Source organism: Seriola aureovittata, chromosome 11 (genome assembly GCF_021018895.1).
Source record: "Seriola aureovittata isolate HTS-2021-v1 ecotype China chromosome 11, ASM2101889v1, whole genome shotgun sequence".
NCBI lineage: Eukaryota > Metazoa > Chordata > Actinopteri > Carangiformes > Carangidae > Seriola > Seriola aureovittata.
Window position 1 is genome coordinate 3,016,096 of NC_079374.1, and position 18,982 is coordinate 3,035,077.

At 27.2% G+C, this 18,982-nt stretch overlaps 1 protein-coding gene across 1 annotated transcript in view; it reads left to right on the forward strand.

Annotated features, from left to right (window-relative positions):
* Nucleotides 1-18,982, forward strand: part of kcnh3 (potassium voltage-gated channel, subfamily H (eag-related), member 3) — a 143,001-nt gene that overhangs the window by 115,581 nt on the left and 8,438 nt on the right. The window contains exons 14-15 of the mRNA XM_056388653.1: nt 53-153; nt 285-337. Coding sequence (XP_056244628.1) covers nt 53-153; nt 285-337 — 154 coding nt within the window. The remainder of the gene's footprint in view (nt 1-52; nt 154-284; nt 338-18,982) is intronic.

Below are 18,982 nucleotides of genomic sequence, written 5' to 3' on the forward strand. Positions count from 1 at the left end.
CCCCCCCCCCCCCCCCTCTCTTTTTTACTTTTAATCCATCCTTCCTGCACAGATTCGTGGACGGCATCGAAACAGAGAGTAACTCCACCTCATCTCAGAAGTTTGAGTTCAGTCCCAGTCTCTCACCTGCAGCACCGCCATCCCCATACCCAGGTATGACACACACACACACACACACACACACACACACACACACACACACACACACACACTTTAATATTTAGCCTCTCTCTCAGAAGAAAAGAAAATGAATATTGATGCCTGTTTGTTTGTGTTGGGTGCAGGGACCCAGGAGCAGTCTGAGATCAAGCAGAGCGTGTCTAAGCTGACGGAGGAGGTGAGTGCTGACTTGATGTTGTTGTTGATGACGATGATGATGATGGTGCATGTTTACACATCTGCCACAAGGCTCTAATTATCACCTCTGCATAGCAGCTTTGTTTGTGTTTTAACAGATTTCATTGCAGCAGAGCAAAGTTATCCTGTACAAAGGGCTGAGAAAGAAATTATTTGTTTCTGTTGTGTATAGCGCCACCATGTGGACATTTATCAAGCTCTTTTCATGTGGCTCATAACTCTTGAACCATGAAATATACAGTCTAAGCAAAATTCCTTCAAATCTTCAATTACTGTGTCCCTGAGAGCTCATTGCACTGCAGCTTAACACTTAACACATTCAAAGACAGAAACGCACTGCAAATTCAGAAAACATCTTCGTCAATATGACAACACATCAGCTGCAAATACTCACAACACAATGGAAGTGTTTCCAGGGGACACTAAAAAGTGATGAACTTAGCTGGACGCTAAATAACAAGTGCGTCCCAGCAGGTTCATCATGTTTTGCTTTCTTTTCTTTCTTGTTCTTGTGCTGTAGGACTGAATTTGCAGCGCCTTTGTGTATTTTAATGTGTCTACTTAAGTTGCAGTCGGTTGAGCTCTCTGGGCCGCCGTAGTCAATGACTAGAGTTTGAGCCTAAAAAGATTCCTGCTCATACAAATTTCATTCTTTCTTCATCACGTTTAGTACTGTACATGAAATATTTAGGCAGTGGAGAGCAGCTAAGGACATTTACTCAAACACCGTACTCAAGTAAAATTTTGATATACACTACTTAAATATTGTTATGACCTGGCTCAGGTGGCCACAATAAGATCAAGACACAGCACGGAGAACAATTAACAAAAAATATTTTTATTAGACCAAATTAAATATTTACATGATGGGGTGTGATAATCAGTAAAGTCAGCGGTGTGCATGAGAGAAAGATGTGGGTGTGGGTGCTGTAAAATAAAAATAAGCATACCCAGGATGTGGTGCCTGTGGAGAGGAGCAGAAAGAGTGGTTAGTCTTTTGTAACCTGGAGCAGATGCTCCAGATCCACCAATCAGCTGCCTGCAGAGCAAAGAGATACAGAGTAGTATTAGCTCCGAACCTCAAGAGGTCACCAGGGATCACCACAACCATGCTACATGTACTTCTACTTCAGTTCAGAGGCAAATATTGTACCTCTTACTCCACTACATTTACTGTTTACTTGTAAAATTCTACATTGAAATATACAATAAGCTTATATTATAAAATAAAGTCCACTGCTTGAAGGTTAAAGCAGTGTTTCCCAAATATTATGGGATGTGACCTCTGACAAAAAAAGCTGTGTCTCTGTGGGGCCCCTTGTCACACTTCAGATTTTAATGAGTTGTTAGCAGCAGCAAAGAGACATTTCCCCCTCCAGACTTCTCACATGGTTTCACTTTAATAGCTTTCTGAGGTAAAATTATATTTTACAAAAAAGAAAATGTTATATGAAAGTTAAATTTGTGTCTTTTTTTTCTCTCCATTATTAATGTCACAATCCCACAGATTTACTTTGACTGTTCACATTGGGAACCACTGAACTAAACTACTGTATGAAGTAGTTAAATGTGGTTCCATCATGAGAAGCTGCAACAGTAAAATTCTGCTCATTCTTTGTTGCATCAGTAATAAAAACAACACAAAAACACACACTGGGGCTATTTTTCTTAAGATTTAGTACTTTTCAAAAAAAGTCATAGTATAGTAAGGCATAAATGTAAAAAAATAAACGTCATGGTATAGTAAGGCATAAAACTGTAATAGTATAGTAAGGCATTAAAAGTCAAAAAAATGTCATAGTATAGTAAGGCATAAAATGTCAAAAAAGTCATAGTATAGTAAGGCATAAAAATGTAATAGTATAGTAAGTCATAAAATGTCAAAAAAGTCATAGTATAGTAATGCATAAAAATGTAATAGTATATCAAGGCATTAAATATCATAAAAACTTCATAGTATAGTAAGGCATAAAATGTCATAAAAACTTCCTGGTATAGTAAAGCATAAAATGTCATAAAAAGGTCATAGTGTAAATATGCATAAAATGTCTTGAAAACTTCAAAAAAAGTATTATAGTAAGTCATAAAATGACATAGTATAGTATAATAGGGCATTAAATGTCATAAAATGACATAGTATAGTATAATAGGGCATTAAATGTCATAAAAAAATGGTATCGTATAGTAGGACATTAAATGTCATAAAAAAATGTCATAAAAATGTCATAGTATAGTAAGGCATAAAAATGTAATAGTATAGTAAGGCATTAAATGTTTTAAAAACTTCATGGTATAGTAAAGCATAAAATGTAATAGTATAATAAGGCAGAAAATGTTGAAAAAAATCATAGTATAGTAAGGCATAAAATGTCATAAAAATATCATAGTATAGTAAGGCATAAAAACGTCATAGTATAGTAAGGCATAAAAATGTAATAGTATAGTAAGGCATTAAATGTTATAAAAACTTCATAGTATAGTAAAGCATAAAATGTAATAGTATAGTAAGGCATTAAATGTCATAAAAAAGTCATAGTACGGCATGAAACTTCAAAAAAGGTCATAGTATTGTGAGGCATAAAATGTGATAAAAACATCATAGTATAGTAAGGCCTAAAAATGTAATAGTATAATAAGGCATTAAATGTCATAAAAAAGTCATAGTATAGTAAGGCATAAAAACGTTATAGTATAGTAAGGCATAAATTGTCAAATAAAAGTCATAGTGTAGTAAGGCATAAAATGTCATAAAAAAGTCAAAAAAAGTCATAGTATAGTAAGTCATAAAAACGTCATAGTATATTAAGGCATGAAACGTCGAAAAAGGTCATAGTATAGTAAGACATAAAATGTCATAAAAACGTCATAGTATAGTAAGGCATAAAATGTCAAATAAAAGTCATAGTATAGAAAGTCATAAAAACATTATAGTATAGTAAGGCATAAAAATGTAATAGTATAGCAAGGCATAAAATGTCATAAAAACGTCATAGTATATTAAGGCATGAAACGTCAAAAAAGGTCATAGTATAGTAAGACATAAAATGTCATAAAAACGTCATAATATAGTAAGGCCTAAAAATGTAATAGTATAGTAAGGCATTAAATGTCAAATAAAAACGTCATAGTATAGTAAGGCATAAAATGTCAAATAAAAGTCATAGTATAGAAAGTCATAAAAACATTATAGTATAGTAAGGCATAAAAATGTAATAGTATAGCAAGGCATAAAATGTCATAAAAACGTCATAGTATATTAAGGCATGAAACGTCAAAAAAGGTCATAGTATAGTAAGACATAAAATGTCATAAAAACGTCATAATATAGTAAGGCCTAAAAATGTAATAGTATAGTAAGGCATTAAATGTCAAATAAAAACGTCATAGTATAGTAAGGCATAAAATGTCAAATAAAAGTCATAGTATAGAAAGTCATAAAAACATTATAGTATAGTAAGGCATAAAAATGTAATAGTATAACAAGGCATAAAATGTCATAAAAGTGTCTTAGTATAGAAAGTCATAAAACCGTCATAGTATAGTAAGTCATAAAAAAGTCAAAAAACATCATAGTATAGTAAGTTATTCAATGTCATAAAAACGTCATAGTATAGTAAGGCATAAAATGTCATAAAAACGTCATAGTATAGTAAGGCATGAAATGTCTTAAAAATGTCATAAAAACGACATAGTATAGTAAGGCATAAAATGTAAAAAAAAAAGAAAAAAAGTCAAAGTATAATAAGGCATAAAATATCAAAAAACGTCATAGTATAGTATGTCATAAAAACGTCATAGTATAGTAAGGCATAAAAATGTAATAGTATAGTAAGGCATAAAATGTCATAAAAACGTCATAGTATAGTAAGGCATAAAATGTCATAAAAACGTCATAGTATAGTAAGGCATAAAATGTCAAAAAAACGTCATAGTATAGTAAGGCATAAAATGTCTTAAAAACGTCATAGTATAGTAAGCATAAAAATGTAAAAAAAAAGTCATAGTATAGTAAGGCATAAAATGTCAAAAAAAGTCATAGTATAGTAAGGCATAAAATGTCAAAAAAAGTCATAGTATAGTAAGGCATAAAAACGTCATAGTATAGTAAGGCATAAAATGTTAAAAAAAAAAAAAAAAAATTCAAAGTATAATAAGGCATAAAACATAAAACGTCATAGTATAGTATGGCATAAAATGTCAAAAAGAAGTCATAGTATATTAAGGCATAAAATGTCATAAAAACGTCATAATATAGTAAGTCATAAAAAGTCAAAAAAGGTCATAGTATAGTAAGACATAAAATGTCATAAAAACGTCATAATATAGTAAGGCCTAAAAATGTAATAGTATAGTAAGGCATTAAATGTCAAATAAAAACGTCATAGTTTAGTAAGGCATAAAATGTCAAATAAAAGTCATAGTATAGAAAGTCATAAAAACATTATAGTATAGTAAGGCATAAAAATGTAATAGTATAGCAAGGCATAAAATGTCATAAAAACGTCATAGTATATTAAGGCATGAAACGTCAAAAAAGGTCATAGTATAGTAAGACATAAAATGTCATAAAAACGTCATAATATAGTAAGGCCTAAAAATGTAATAGTATAGTAAGGCATTAAATGTCAAATAAAAACGTCATAGTATAGTAAGGCATAAAATGTCAAATAAAAGTCATAGTATAGAAAGTCATAAAAACATTATAGTATAGTAAGGCATAAAAATGTAATAGTATAACAAGGCATAAAATGTCATAAAAGTGTCTTAGTATAGAAAGTCATAAAACCGTCATAGTATAGTAAGTCATAAAAAGTCAAAAAACATCATAGTATAGTAAGTTATTCAATGTCATAAAAACGTCATAGTATAGTAAGGCATAAAATGTCATAAAAACGTCATAGTATAGTAAGGCATGAAATGTCTTAAAAATGTCATAAAAACGACATAGTATAGTAAGGCATAAAATGTAAAAAAAAAAAAAAAAAAGTCAAAGTATAATAAGGCATAAAATATCAAAAAACGTCATAGTATAGTATGTCATAAAAACGTCATAGTTTAGTAAGGCATAAAATGTAATAGTATAGTAAGGCATAAAATGTCATAAAAACGTCATAGTATAGTAAGGCATAAAATGTCATAAAAACGTCATAGTATAGTAAGGCATAAAATGTCAAAAAAACGTCATAGTATAGTAAGGCATAAAATGTCTTAAAAACGTCATAGTATAGTAAGGCATAAAATGTAAAAAAAAAGTCATAGTATAGTAAGGCATAAAATGTCAAAAAAAGTCATAGTATAGTAAGGCATAAAATGTCAAAAAAAGTCATAGTATAGTAAGGCATAAAAACGTCATAGTATAGTAAGGCATAAAATGTTAAAAAAAAAAAAAAAAAATTCAAAGTATAATAAGGCATAAAACATAAAACGTCATAGTATAGTATGGCATAAAATGTCAAAAAGAAGTCATAGTATATTAAGGCATAAAATGTCATAAAAACGTCATAATATAGTAAGTCATAAAAAGTCAAAAAAGGTCATAGTATAGTAAGACATAAAATGTCATAAAAACGTCATAATATAGTAAGGCCTAAAAATGTAATAGTATAGTAAGGCATTAAATGTCAAATAAAAACGTCATAGTTTAGTAAGGCATAAAATGTCAAAAAAAGTCATAGTATAGAAAGTCATAAAAACATTATAGTATAGTAAGGCATAAAATGTAATAGTATAGCAAGGCATAAAATGTCATAAAAACGTCATAGTATATTAAGGCATGAAACGTCAAAAAAGGTCATAGTATAGTAAGACATAAAATGTCATAAAAACGTCATAATATAGTAAGGCCTAAAAATGTAATAGTATAGTAAGGCATTAAATGTCAAATAAAAACGTCATAGTATAGTAAGGCATAAAATGTCAAATAAAAGTCATAGTATAGAAAGTCATAAAAACATTATAGTATAGTAAGGCATAAAATGTAATAGTATAACAAGGCATAAAATGTCATAAAAGTGTCTTAGTATAGAAAGTCATAAAACCGTCATAGTATAGTAAGTCATAAAAAGTCAAAAAACATCATAGTATAGTAAGTTATTCAATGTCATAAAAACGTCATAGTATAGTAAGGCATAAAATGTCATAAAAACGTCATAGTATAGTAAGGCATGAAATGTCTTAAAAATGTCATAAAAACGACATAGTATAGTAAGGCATAAAATGTAAAAAAAAAAGAAAAAAAGTCAAAGTATAATAAGGCATAAAATATCAAAAAACGTCATAGTATAGTATGTCATAAAAACGTCATAGTTTAGTAAGGCATAAAATGTAATAGTATAGTAAGGCATAAAAAGTCATAAAAACGTCATAGTATAGTAAGGCATAAAATGTCATAAAAACGTCATAGTATAGTAAGCATAAAATGTCAAAAAAACGTCATAGTATAGTAAGGCATAAAATGTCTTAAAAACGTCATAGTATAGTAAGGCATAAAATGTCAAAAAAAAGTCATAGTATAGTAAGGCATAAAATGTCAAAAAAAGTCATAGTATAGTAAGGCATAAAATGTCAAAAAAAGTCATAGTATAGTAAGGCATAAAAACGTCATAGTATAGTAAGGCATAAAATGTTAAAAAAAAAAAAAAAAAAATTCAAAGTATAATAAGGCATAAAACATAAAACGTCATAGTATAGTATGGCATAAAATGTCAAAAAGAAGTCATAGTATATTAAGGCATAAAATGTCATAAAAACGTCATAATATAGTAAGTCATAAAAAGTCAAAAAACGTCATAGTATAGTAAGGCATAAAAAAGTCATAGTATAGTAAGGCATAAGATGTAAAAAAAAAAAAAAAAAGTCAAAGTATAATAAGGCATAAAAACATCAAAAAATATCATAGTATAGTAAGGCATAAAAACGTCATAGTTTAGTAAGGCATAAAATGTAATAGTATAGTAAGGCATAAAAACATCATAGTATAGTAAGGCATAAAATGTAAAAAAAAAGTCATAGTATAGTAAGGCATAAAATGTCAAAAAAAGTCATAGTATAGTAAGGCATAAAATGTCAAAAAAAGTCATAGTATAGTAAGGCATAAAATGTCATAAAAACGTCATAGTATAGTAAGGCATAAAATGTCATAAAAACGTCATAGTATAGTAAGGCATAAAATGTCATAAAAAAGTCATAGTATAGTAAGGCATAAAAACGTCATAGTATAGTAAGGCATAAAATGTAAAAAAATAAACGTCATGGTATAGTAAGGCATAAAACTGTAATAGTATAGTAAGGCATTAAAAGTCAAAAAAATGTCATAGTATAGTAAGGCATAAAATGTCAAAAAAGTCATAGTATAGTAAGGCATAAAAATGTAATAGTATAGTAAGTCATAAAAAAGTCAAAAAAAGTCATAGTATAGTAATGCATAAAATGTAATAGTATAGTAAGGCATAAAATGTCATAAAAACGTCATAGTATAGTAAGGCATAAAATGTCATAAAAACTTCATAGTATAGTAAGGCATAAAATGTCATAAAAACTTCCTGGTATAGTAAGCATAAAATGTCATAAAAAGGTCATAGTGTAAATATGCATAAAATGTCATAAAAAAGTCATAAAAACGTCAAAAAACGTCATAGTATAGTAAGTCATAAAATGACATAGTATAGTATAATAAGGCAAAAAATGTCATAAAATGACATAGTATAGTATAATAGGGCATTAAATGTCAAAAAAAGTCATAGTATAGTATAATAGGGCATTAAATGTCATAAAAAAATGTCATAAAAATGTCATAGTATAGTAAGGCATAAAATGTAATAGTATAGTAAGGCATTAAATGTTTTAAAAACTTCATGGTATAGTAAGCATAAAATGTAATAGTATAATAAGGCAGAAAATGTTGAAAAAAATCATAGTATAGTAAGGCATAAAATGTCATAAAAATATCATAGTATAGTAAGGCATAAAAACGTCATAGTATAGTAAGGCATAAAATGTAATAGTATAGTATAGTAAGGCATTAAATGTTATAAAAACTTCATAGTATAGTAAGCATAAAATGTCATAGTATAGTAAGGCATTAAATGTCATAAAAAAGTCATAGTATAGTAAGGCATGAAATGTCAAAAAAAGTCATAGTATAGTAAGGCATAAAATGTCATAAAAACATCATAGTATAGTAAGGCTAAAAATGTAATAGTATAATAAGGCATTAAATGTCATAAAAAAGTCATAGTATAGTAAGGCATAAAAACGTTATAGTATAGTAAGGCATAAATTGTCAAATAAAAGTCATAGTGTAGTAAGGCATAAAATGTCATAAAAAAGTCAAAAAAAGTCATAGTATAGTAAGTCATAAAAACGTCATAGTATATTAAGGCATGAAACGTCGAAAAAGGTCATAGTATAGTAAGACATAAAATGTCATAAAAACGTCATAGTATAGTAAGGCATAAAATGTCAAATAAAAGTCATAGTATAGAAAGTCATAAAAACGTCATAATATAGTAAGTCATAAAAAGTCATAAAAAAGTCATAGTATAGTAAGGCATAAAATGTCATAAAAACGTCATAGTATATTAAGGCATGAAACGTCAAAAAAGGTCATAGTATAGTAAGACATAAAATGTCATAAAAACGTCATAGTAATAGTAAGGCATAAAAAATGTAATAGTATAGTAAGGCATTAAATGTCAAATAAAAACGTCATAGTATAGTATAGTAAGGCAAAAAATGTCATAAAAATGTCAAAAAAAGTCATAGTATAGTAAGGCATAAAAACGTCATAGTATAGTAAGGCATAAAATGTCAAAAAAAGTCATAGTATAGTAAGGCATAAAATGTCATAAAAACGTCATAGTATAGTAAGGCATAAAATGTCATAAAAACGTCATAGTATAGTAAGGCATAAAATGTCAAAAAAACGTCATAGTATAGTAAGGCATAAAATGTCTTAAAAACGTCATAGTATAGTAAGGCATGAAATGTCAAAAAAAGTCATAGTATAGTAAGGCATAAAAATGTCATAGTATAGTAAGGCAAAAAATTACATAAAAATGTCATAGTATAATAAGGCATAAAAATGTCATAGTATAGTAAGGCATAAAATGTCATAAAAAGTCATAGTATAATAAGGCATAAAATGTCATAAAAATGTCATAGTATAATAAGGCATAAAGATGTCATAATATAGTAAGGCATAAAAATGTCATTGTATAGTAAGCCATAAAATGTCATAAAAACGTCATAGTATAGTAAGGCATAAAACGTCAAAAAACGTCATAGTATAGTAAGTCATAAAAACGTCATAGTATAGTAAGGCATAAAATGTCATAAAAAAGTCATAGTATAGTAAGGCATAAAAACGTCATAGTATAGTAAGGCATAAAAACATCATAGTATAGTAAGGCATAAAATGTCATAAAAACGTCATAGTATAGTAAGGCATAAAATGTCAAAAAAAGTCATAGTATAGTAAGGCATAAAATGTCATAAAAACGTCATAGTATAGTAAGCATAAAATGTCATAAAAACGTCATAGTATAGTAAGGCATAAAATGTCATAAAAAAGTCATAGTATAGTAAGGCATAAAAAGTCATAGTATAGTAAGGCATAAAAATGTCATAAAAAGTCATAGTATAGTAAGGCATAAAATGTCATAAAAACGTCATAGTATAGTAAGGCATAAAATGTCATAAAAAGTCATAGTATAGTAAGGCATAAAATGTCAAAAAAACGTCATAGTATAGTAAGGCATAAAAATGTCTTAAAAACGTCATAGTATAGTAAGGCATGAAATGTCAAAAAAAGTCATAGTATAGTAAGGCATAAAAATGTCATAGTATAGTAAGGCAAAAAATTACATAAAAATGTCATAGTATAATAAGGCATAAAAATGTCATAGTATAGTAAGGCATAAAATGTCATAAAAAGTCATAGTATAATAAGGCATAAAATGTCATAAAAATGTCATAGTATAATAAGGCATAAAGATGTCATAATATAGTAAGGCATAAAAATGTCATTGTATAGTAAGCCATAAAATGTCATAAAAACGTCATAGTATAGTAAGGCATAAAACGTCAAAAAACGTCATAGTATAGTAAGTCATAAAAACGTCATAGTATAGTAAGGCATAAAAAGTCAAAAAATGTCATAGTATAGTAAGGCATAAAATGTCATAAAAAAGTGATAGTATAGTAAGGCATTAAAACGTCATAGTATAGTAAGGCATAAAATGTCATAAAAACGTCATAGTATAGTAAGGCATACAATGTCATAAAAACGTCATAGTATAGTAAGTCATAAAAAGTCAAAAAATGTCATAGTATAGTAAGGCATAAAATGTCATAAAAAAGTCATAGTATAGTAAGGCATAAAAACGTCATAGTATAGTAAGGCATAAAATGTCATAAAAAAGTCATAGTATAGTAAGGCATTAAAACGTCATAATATAGTAAGGCATAAAATGTCATAAAAACGTCATAGTATAGTAAGGCATAAAATGTCATAAAAACATCATAGTATAATAAGGCATAAAAAGTCATAAAAAACATCATAGTATAGTAAGGCATAAAATGTCATAATAACGTCATAGTATAGTAAGGCATAAAATGTAAAAAAAAAAAAAAAAAAGTCAAAGTATAATAAGGCATAAAATATCAAAAAACGTCATAGTATAGTATGTCATAAAAACGTCATAGTATAGTAAGGCATAAAAATGTAATAGTATAGTAAGGCATTAAATGTCATAAAAACGTCATAGTATAGTAAGGCATAAAATGTCATAAAAACGTCATAGTATAGTAAGGCATAAAAAGTCATAAAAAGTCATAGTATAGTTAAGGCATAAAATGTCAAAAAAACGTCATAGTATAGTAAGCATAAAAATGTCTTAAAAACGTCATAGTATGGTAAGGCATAAAATGTCAAAAAAAAGTCATAGTATAGTAAGGCATAAAATGTCAAAAAAAGTCATAGTATAGTAAGGCATAAAAACGTCATAGTATAGTAAGGCATAAAATGTAAAAAAAAAAAAAAAAAAAAAATTCAAAGTATAATAAGGCATAAAACATAAAACGTCATAGTATAGTATGGCATAAAATGTCAAAAAAAAGTCATAGTATATTAAGGCATAAAATGTCATAAAAACGTCATAGTATAGTAAGTCATAAAAAGTCAAAAAACGTCATAGTATAGTAAGGCATAAAATGTCATAAAAACGTCATAGTATAGTAAGGCATAAAAATGTCATAGTATAGTAAGGCATTAAATGTCAAATAAAAACGTCATAGTTTAGTAAGGCATAAAATGTCAAATAAAAGTCATAGTATAGAAAGTCATAAAAACATTATAGTATAGTAAGGCATAAAATGTAATAGTATAGCAAGGCATAAAATGTCATAAAAACGTCATAGTATAGCAAGGCATAAAAACGTCAAAAAACGTCATAGTATAGTAAGACATAAAATGTCATAAAAACGTCATAGTATAGTAAGGCATAAAATGTCATAGTATAGTGAGGCATAAAATGTCAAATAAAAACGTCATAGTATAGTAAGGCATAAAATGTCAAATAAAAGTCATAGTATAGAAAGTCATAAAAACGTCATAGTAATAGTAAGGCATAAAATGTAATAGTATAACAAGGCATAAAATGTCATAAAAGTGTCTTAGTATAGAAAGTCATAAAACCGTCATAGTATAGTAAGTCATAAAAAAGTCAAAAAACATCATAGTATAGTAAGTTATTCAATGTCATAAAAACGTCATAGTATAGTAAGGCATAAAATGTCATAAAAACGTCATAGTATAGTAAGGCATGAAATGTCTTAAAAATGTCATAAAAAAGTCATAGTATAGTAAGGCATAAAATGTAAAAAAAAAAAAAAAAAAAGTCAAAGTATAATAAGGCATAAAATATCAAAAAAACGTCATAGTATAGTATGTCATAAAAACGTCATAGTATAGTAAGGCATAAAAAAGTCATAGTATAGTAAGGCATAAAATGTCATAAAAACGTCATAGTATAGTAAGGCATAAAATGTCATAAAAACGTCATAGTATAGTAAGGCATAAAATGTCAAAAAAACGTCATAGTATAGTAAGGCATAAAATGTCTTAAAAACGTCATAGTATAGTAAGGCATAAAATGTAAAAAAAAAGTCATAGTATAGTAAGGCATAAAATGTCAAAAAAAGTCATAGTATAGTAAGGCATAAAATGTCAAAAAAAGTCATAGTATAGTAAGGCATAAAAACGTCATAGTATAGTAAGGCATAAAATGTTAAAAAAAAAAAAAAAATTCAAAGTATAATAAGGCATAAAACATAAAACGTCATAGTAATAGTAAGGCATAAAATGTCAAAAAGAAGTCATAGTATATTAAGGCATAAAATGTCATAAAAACGTCATAATATAGTAAGTCATAAAAAGTCAAAAAACGTCATAGTATAGTAAGGCATAAAAAAGTCATAGTATAGTAAGGCATAAGATGTAAAAAAAAAAAAAAAAAAGTCAAAGTATAATAAGGCATAAAACATCAAAAAATATCATAGTATAGTAAGGCATAAAAACGTCATAGTTTAGTAAGGCATAAAAATGTAATAGTATAGTAAGGCATAAAAACATCATAGTATAGTAAGGCATAAAATGTCATAAAAACGTCATAGTATAGTAAGGCATAAAATGTCAAAAAAAAGTCATAGTATAGTAAGGCATAAAATGTCAAAAAAAGTCATAGTATAGTAAGGCATAAAATGTCATAAAAACGTCATAGTATAGTAAGGCATAAAATGTCATAAAAACGTCATAGTATAGTAAGGCATAAAATGTCATAAAAAAGTCATAGTATAGTAAGGCATAAAAACGTCATAGTATAGTAAGGCATAAAATGTAAAAAAAAAAAAAAGTCAAATTATAATAAGGCATAAAACGTCAAAAAACGTCATAGTATAGTAAGTCATAAAAACGTCATAGTATAGTAAGGCATAAAAACGTCAAAAAATGTCATAGTATAATAAGGCATAGAATGTCATAAAAAAGTGATAGTATAGTAAGGCATTAAAACGTCATAGTATAGTAAGGCATAAAATGTCAAAAAAAAGTCATAGTATAGTAAGGCATAAAATGTCAAAAAAAGTCATAGTATAGTAAGGCATAAAAACGTCATAGTATAGTAAGGCATAAAATGTCATAAAAAAGTCATAGTATAGTAAGGCATAAAAACGTCATAGTATAGTAAGGCATAAAATGTAAAAAAAAAAAAAAAGTCAAAGTATAATAAGGCATAAAACGTCAAAAAACGTCATAGTATAGTAAGTCATAAAAACGTCATAGTATAGTAAGGCATAAAAAGTCAAAAAATGTCATAGTATAGTAAGGCATAAAATGTCATAAAAAAGTGATAGTATAGTAAGGCATTAAAACGTCATAGTATAGTAAGGCATAAAATGTCAAAAAAAGTCATAGTATAGTAAGGCATAAAATGTCAAAAAAAGTCATAGTATAGTAAGGCATAAAAACGTCATAGTATAGTAAGGCATGCAATGTCATAAAAACGTCATAGTATAGTAAGTCATAAAAAGTCAAAAAATGTCATAGTATAGTAAGGCATAAAATGTCATAAAAAAGTCATAGTATAGTAAGGCATAAAAAGTCAAAAAATGTCATAGTATAGTAAGGCATAAAACGTCATAAAAACGTCATAGTATAGTAAGGCATAAAATGTCATAAAAAAGTCATAGTATAGTAAGGCATTAAAACGTCATAGTATAGTAAGGCATAAAATGTCATAAAAACGTCATAGTATAGTAAGGCATAAAATGTCAAAAAAAAGTCATAGTATAGTAAGGCATAAAAACGTCAAAAAATGTCATAGTATAGTAAGGCATAAAAACGTCATAAAAACGTCATAGTATAGTAAGGCATAAAATGTCATAAAAAAGTCATAGTATAGTAAGGCATAAAACGTCATAGTATAGTAAGGCATAAAATGTCATAAAAAAGTCATAGTATAGTAAGGCATAAAAAGTCAAAAAATGTCATAGTATAGTAAGGCATAAAAACGTCATAAAAACGTCATAGTATAGTAAGGCATAAAATGTCATAAAAAAGTCATAGTATAGTAAGGCATTAAAACGTCATAGTAATAGTAAGGCATAAAATGTCATAAAAACGTCATAGTATAGTAAGGCATAAAATGTCATAAAAACATCATAGTATAGTAAGGCATAAAAGCATCATAGTATAGTAAGGCATAAAATGTCATAAAAACGTCATAGTATAGTAAGGCATAAAATGTCAAAAAAAAGTCATAGTATAGTAAGGCATAAAAACGTCATAGTATAGTAAGGCATACAATGTCATAAAAACGTCATAGTATAGTAAGTCATAAAAAGTCAAAAAATGTCATAGTATAGTAAGGCATAAAATGTCATAAAAAAGTCATAGTATAGTAAGGCATAAAAACGTCATAGTATAGTAAGGCATAAAATGTCATAAAAACGTCATAGTATAGTAAGGCATAAAATGTCATAAAAACATCATAGTATAGTAAGGCATAAAACATCATAGTATAGTAAGGCATAAAATGTCATAAAAACATCATAGTATAATAAGGCATAAAAGCATCATAGTATAGTAAGGCATAAAATGTCATAAAAACGTCATAGTATAGTAAGGCATAAAATGTCAAAAAAAAGTCATAGTATAGTAAGGCATAAAATGTAAAAAAAAAAAAAAAAGTCAAAGTATAATAAGGCATAAAATATCAAAAAACGTTATAGTATAGTATGTCATAAAAAAGTCATAGTATAGTAAGGCATTAAAACGTCATAGTATAGTAAGGCATAAAATGTCATAAAAACGTCATAGTATAGTAAGGCATACAATGTCATAAAAACGTCATAGTATAGTAAGTCATAAAAAGTCAAAAAATGTCATAGTATAGTAAGGCATAAAATGTCATAAAAAAGTCATAGTATAGTAAGGCATAAAAACGTCATAGTATAGTAAGGCATAAAATGTCATAAAAAAGTCATAGTATAGTAAGGCATTAAAACGTCATAGTATAGTAAGGCATAAAATGTCATAAAAACGTCATAGTATAGTAAGGCATAAAATGTCATAAAAACATCATAGTATAGTAAGGCATAAAAGCATCATAGTATAGTAAGGCATAAAATGTCATAATAACGTCATAGTATAGTAAGGCATAAAATGTCAAAAAAAAGTCATAGTATAGTAAGGCATAAAATGTAAAAAAAAAAAAAAAAAAGTCAAAGTATAATAAGGCATAAAATATCAAAAAACGTCATAGTATAGTATGTCATAAAAACGTCATAGTATAGTAAGGCATAAAAATGTAATAGTATAGTAAGGCATTAAATGTCATAAAAACGTCATAGTATAGTAAGGCATAAAATGTCATAAAAACGTCATAGTATAGTAAGGCATAAAATGTCATAAAAACGTCATAGTATAGTTAAGGCATAAAATGTCAAAAAAACGTCATAGTATAGTAAGGCATAAAATGTCATAAAAAACGTCATAGTACAGTAAGGCATAAAATGTCAAAAAAAAGTCATAGTATAGTAAGGCATAAAATGTCAAAAAAAAGTCATAGTATAGTAAGGCATAAAAACGTCATAGTATAGTAAGGCATAAAATGTAAAAAAAAAAAAAAAATAAAAAATTCAAAGTATAATAAGGCATAAAAACGTCATAAAAACGTCATAGTATAGTATGGCATAAAATGTCAAAAAAAAGTCATAGTATATTAAGGCATAAAATGTCATAAAAACGTCATAGTATAGTAAGGATAAAATGTCATAAAAACGTCATAGTATAGTTAAGGCATAAAAAGTCAAAAAAACGTCATAGTATAGTAAGGCATAAAAACGTCATAGTATAGTAAGGCAATAAATGTCATAAAAAAAAAAAAAAGTCAAAGTATAATAAGGCATAAAACATCAAAAAATATCATAGTATAGTAAGGCATAAAAACGTCATAGTTTAGTAAGGCATAAAAATGTAATAGTATAGTAAGGCATTAAATGTCATAAAAACGTCATAGTATAGTAAGGCATAAAATGTCATAAAAACGTCATAGTATAGTAAGGCATAAAATGTCATAAAAACATCATAGTATAGTAAGGCATTAAAACATCATAGTATAGTAAGGCATAAAATGTCATAAAAACGTCATCGTATAGTAAGGCATAAAATGTCAAAAAAAAGTCATAGTATAGTAAGGCATAAAATGTCATAAAAACGTCATAGTATAGTAAGGCATACAATGTCATAAAAACGTCATAGTATAGTAAGTCATAAAAAGTCAAAAAACGTCATAGTATAGTAAGGCATAAAATGTCATAAAAAAGTCATAGTATAGTAAGGCATAAAAAAGTCATAGTATAGTAAGGCATACAATGTCATAAAAACGTCATAGTATAGTAAGTCATAAAAAGTCAAAAAACGTCATAGTATAGTAAGGCATAAAATGTCAAAAAAACGTCATAGTATAGTAAGGCATAAAATGTCTTAAAAACGTCATAGTATAGTAAGGCATAAAATGTCAAAAAAAAGTCATAGTATAGTAAGGCATAAAATGTCAAAAAAAAGTCATAGTATAGTAAGGCATAAAAACGTCATAGTATAGTAAGGCATAAAATGTCATAAAAAAGTCATAGTATAGTAAGGCATAAAAACGTCATAGTATAGTAAGGCATAAAATGTAAAAAAAAAAAAAAAGTCAAAGTATAATAAGGCATAAAACGTCAAAAAACGTCATAGTATAGTAAGTCATAAAAACGTCATAGTATAGTAAGGCATAAAAAGTCAAAAAATGTCATAGTATAGTAAGGCATAAAATGTCATAAAAAAGTGATAGTATAGTAAGGCATTAAAACGTCATAGTATAGTAAGGCATAAAATGTCAAAAAAAAGTCATAGTATAGTAAGGCATAAAATGTCAAAAAAAGTCATAGTATAGTAAGGCATAAAAACGTCATAGTATAGTAAGGCATACAATGTCATAAAAACGTCATAGTATAGTAAGTCATAAAAAGTCAAAAAATGTCATAGTATAGTAAGGCATAAAATGTCATAAAAAAGTCATAGTATAGTAAGGCATAAAAAGTCAAAAAATGTCATAGTATAGTAAGGCATAAAACGTCATAAAAACATCATAGTATAGTAAGGCATAAAATGTCATAAAAAAGTCATAGTATAGTAAGGCATTAAAACGTCATAGTATAGTAAGGCATAAAATGTCATAAAAACGTCATAGTATAGTAAGGCATAAAATGTCAAAAAAAAGTCATAGTATAGTAAGGCATAAAAACGTCATAGTATAGTAAGGCATACAATGTTGTAAAAACGTCATAGTATAGTAAGTCATAAAAAGTCAAAAAATGTCATAGTATAGTAAGGCATAAAATGTCATAAAAAAGTCATAGTATAGTAAGGCATAAAAAGTCAAAAAATGTCATAGTATAGTAAGGCATAAAAACGTCATAAAAACGTCATAGTATAGTAAGGCATAAAATGTCATAAAAAAGTCATAGTATAGTAAGGCATTAAAACGTCATAGTATAGTAAGGCATAAAATGTCATAAAAACGTCATAGTATAGTAAGGCATAAAATGTCATAAAAACATCATAGTATAGTAAGGCATAAAAGCATCATAGTATAGTAAGGAATAAAATGTCATAAAAACGTCATAGTATAGTAAGGCATAAAATGTCAAAAAAAAGTCATAGTATAGTAAGGCATAAAAACGTCATAGTATAGTAAGGCATACAATGTCATAAAAACGTCATAGTATAGTAAGTCATAAAAAGTCAAAAAATGTCATAGTATAGTAAGGCATAAAATGTCATAAAAAAGTCATAGTATAGTAAGGCATAAAAACGTCATAGTATAGTAAGGCATAAAATGTCATAAAAACGTCATAGTATAGTAAGGCATAAAATGTCATAAAAACATCATAGTATAGTAAGGCATAAAAGCATCATAGTATAGTAAGGCATAAAATGTCATAAAAACATCATAGTATAGTAAGGCATAAAAGCATCATAGTATAGTAAGGCATAAAATGTCATAAAAACGTCATAGTATAGTAAGGCATAAAATGTCAAAAAAAAGTCATAGTATAGTAAGGCATAAAATGTAAAAAAAAAAAAAAAAAAGTCAAAGTATAATAAGGCATAAAATATCAAAAAACGTTATAGTATAGTATGTCATAAAAACGTCATAGTATAGTAAGGCATAAAAATGTAATAGTATAGTAAGGCATTAAATGTCATAAAAACGTCATAGTATAGTAAGGCATAAAATGTCATAAAAACGTCATAGTATAGTAAGGCATAAAATGTCATAAAAACGTCATAGTATAGTAAGGCATAAAATGTCAAAAAAACGTCATAGTATAGTAAGGCATAAAATGTCTTAAAAACGTCATAGTATAGTAAGGCATAAAATGTAAAAAAAAAGTCATAGTATAGTAAGGCATAAAATGTCAAAAAAAGTCATAGTATAGTAAGGCATAAAAACGTCATAGTATAGTAAGGCATAAAATGTAAAAAAAAAAAATAAAAAATTCAAAGTATAATAAGGCATAA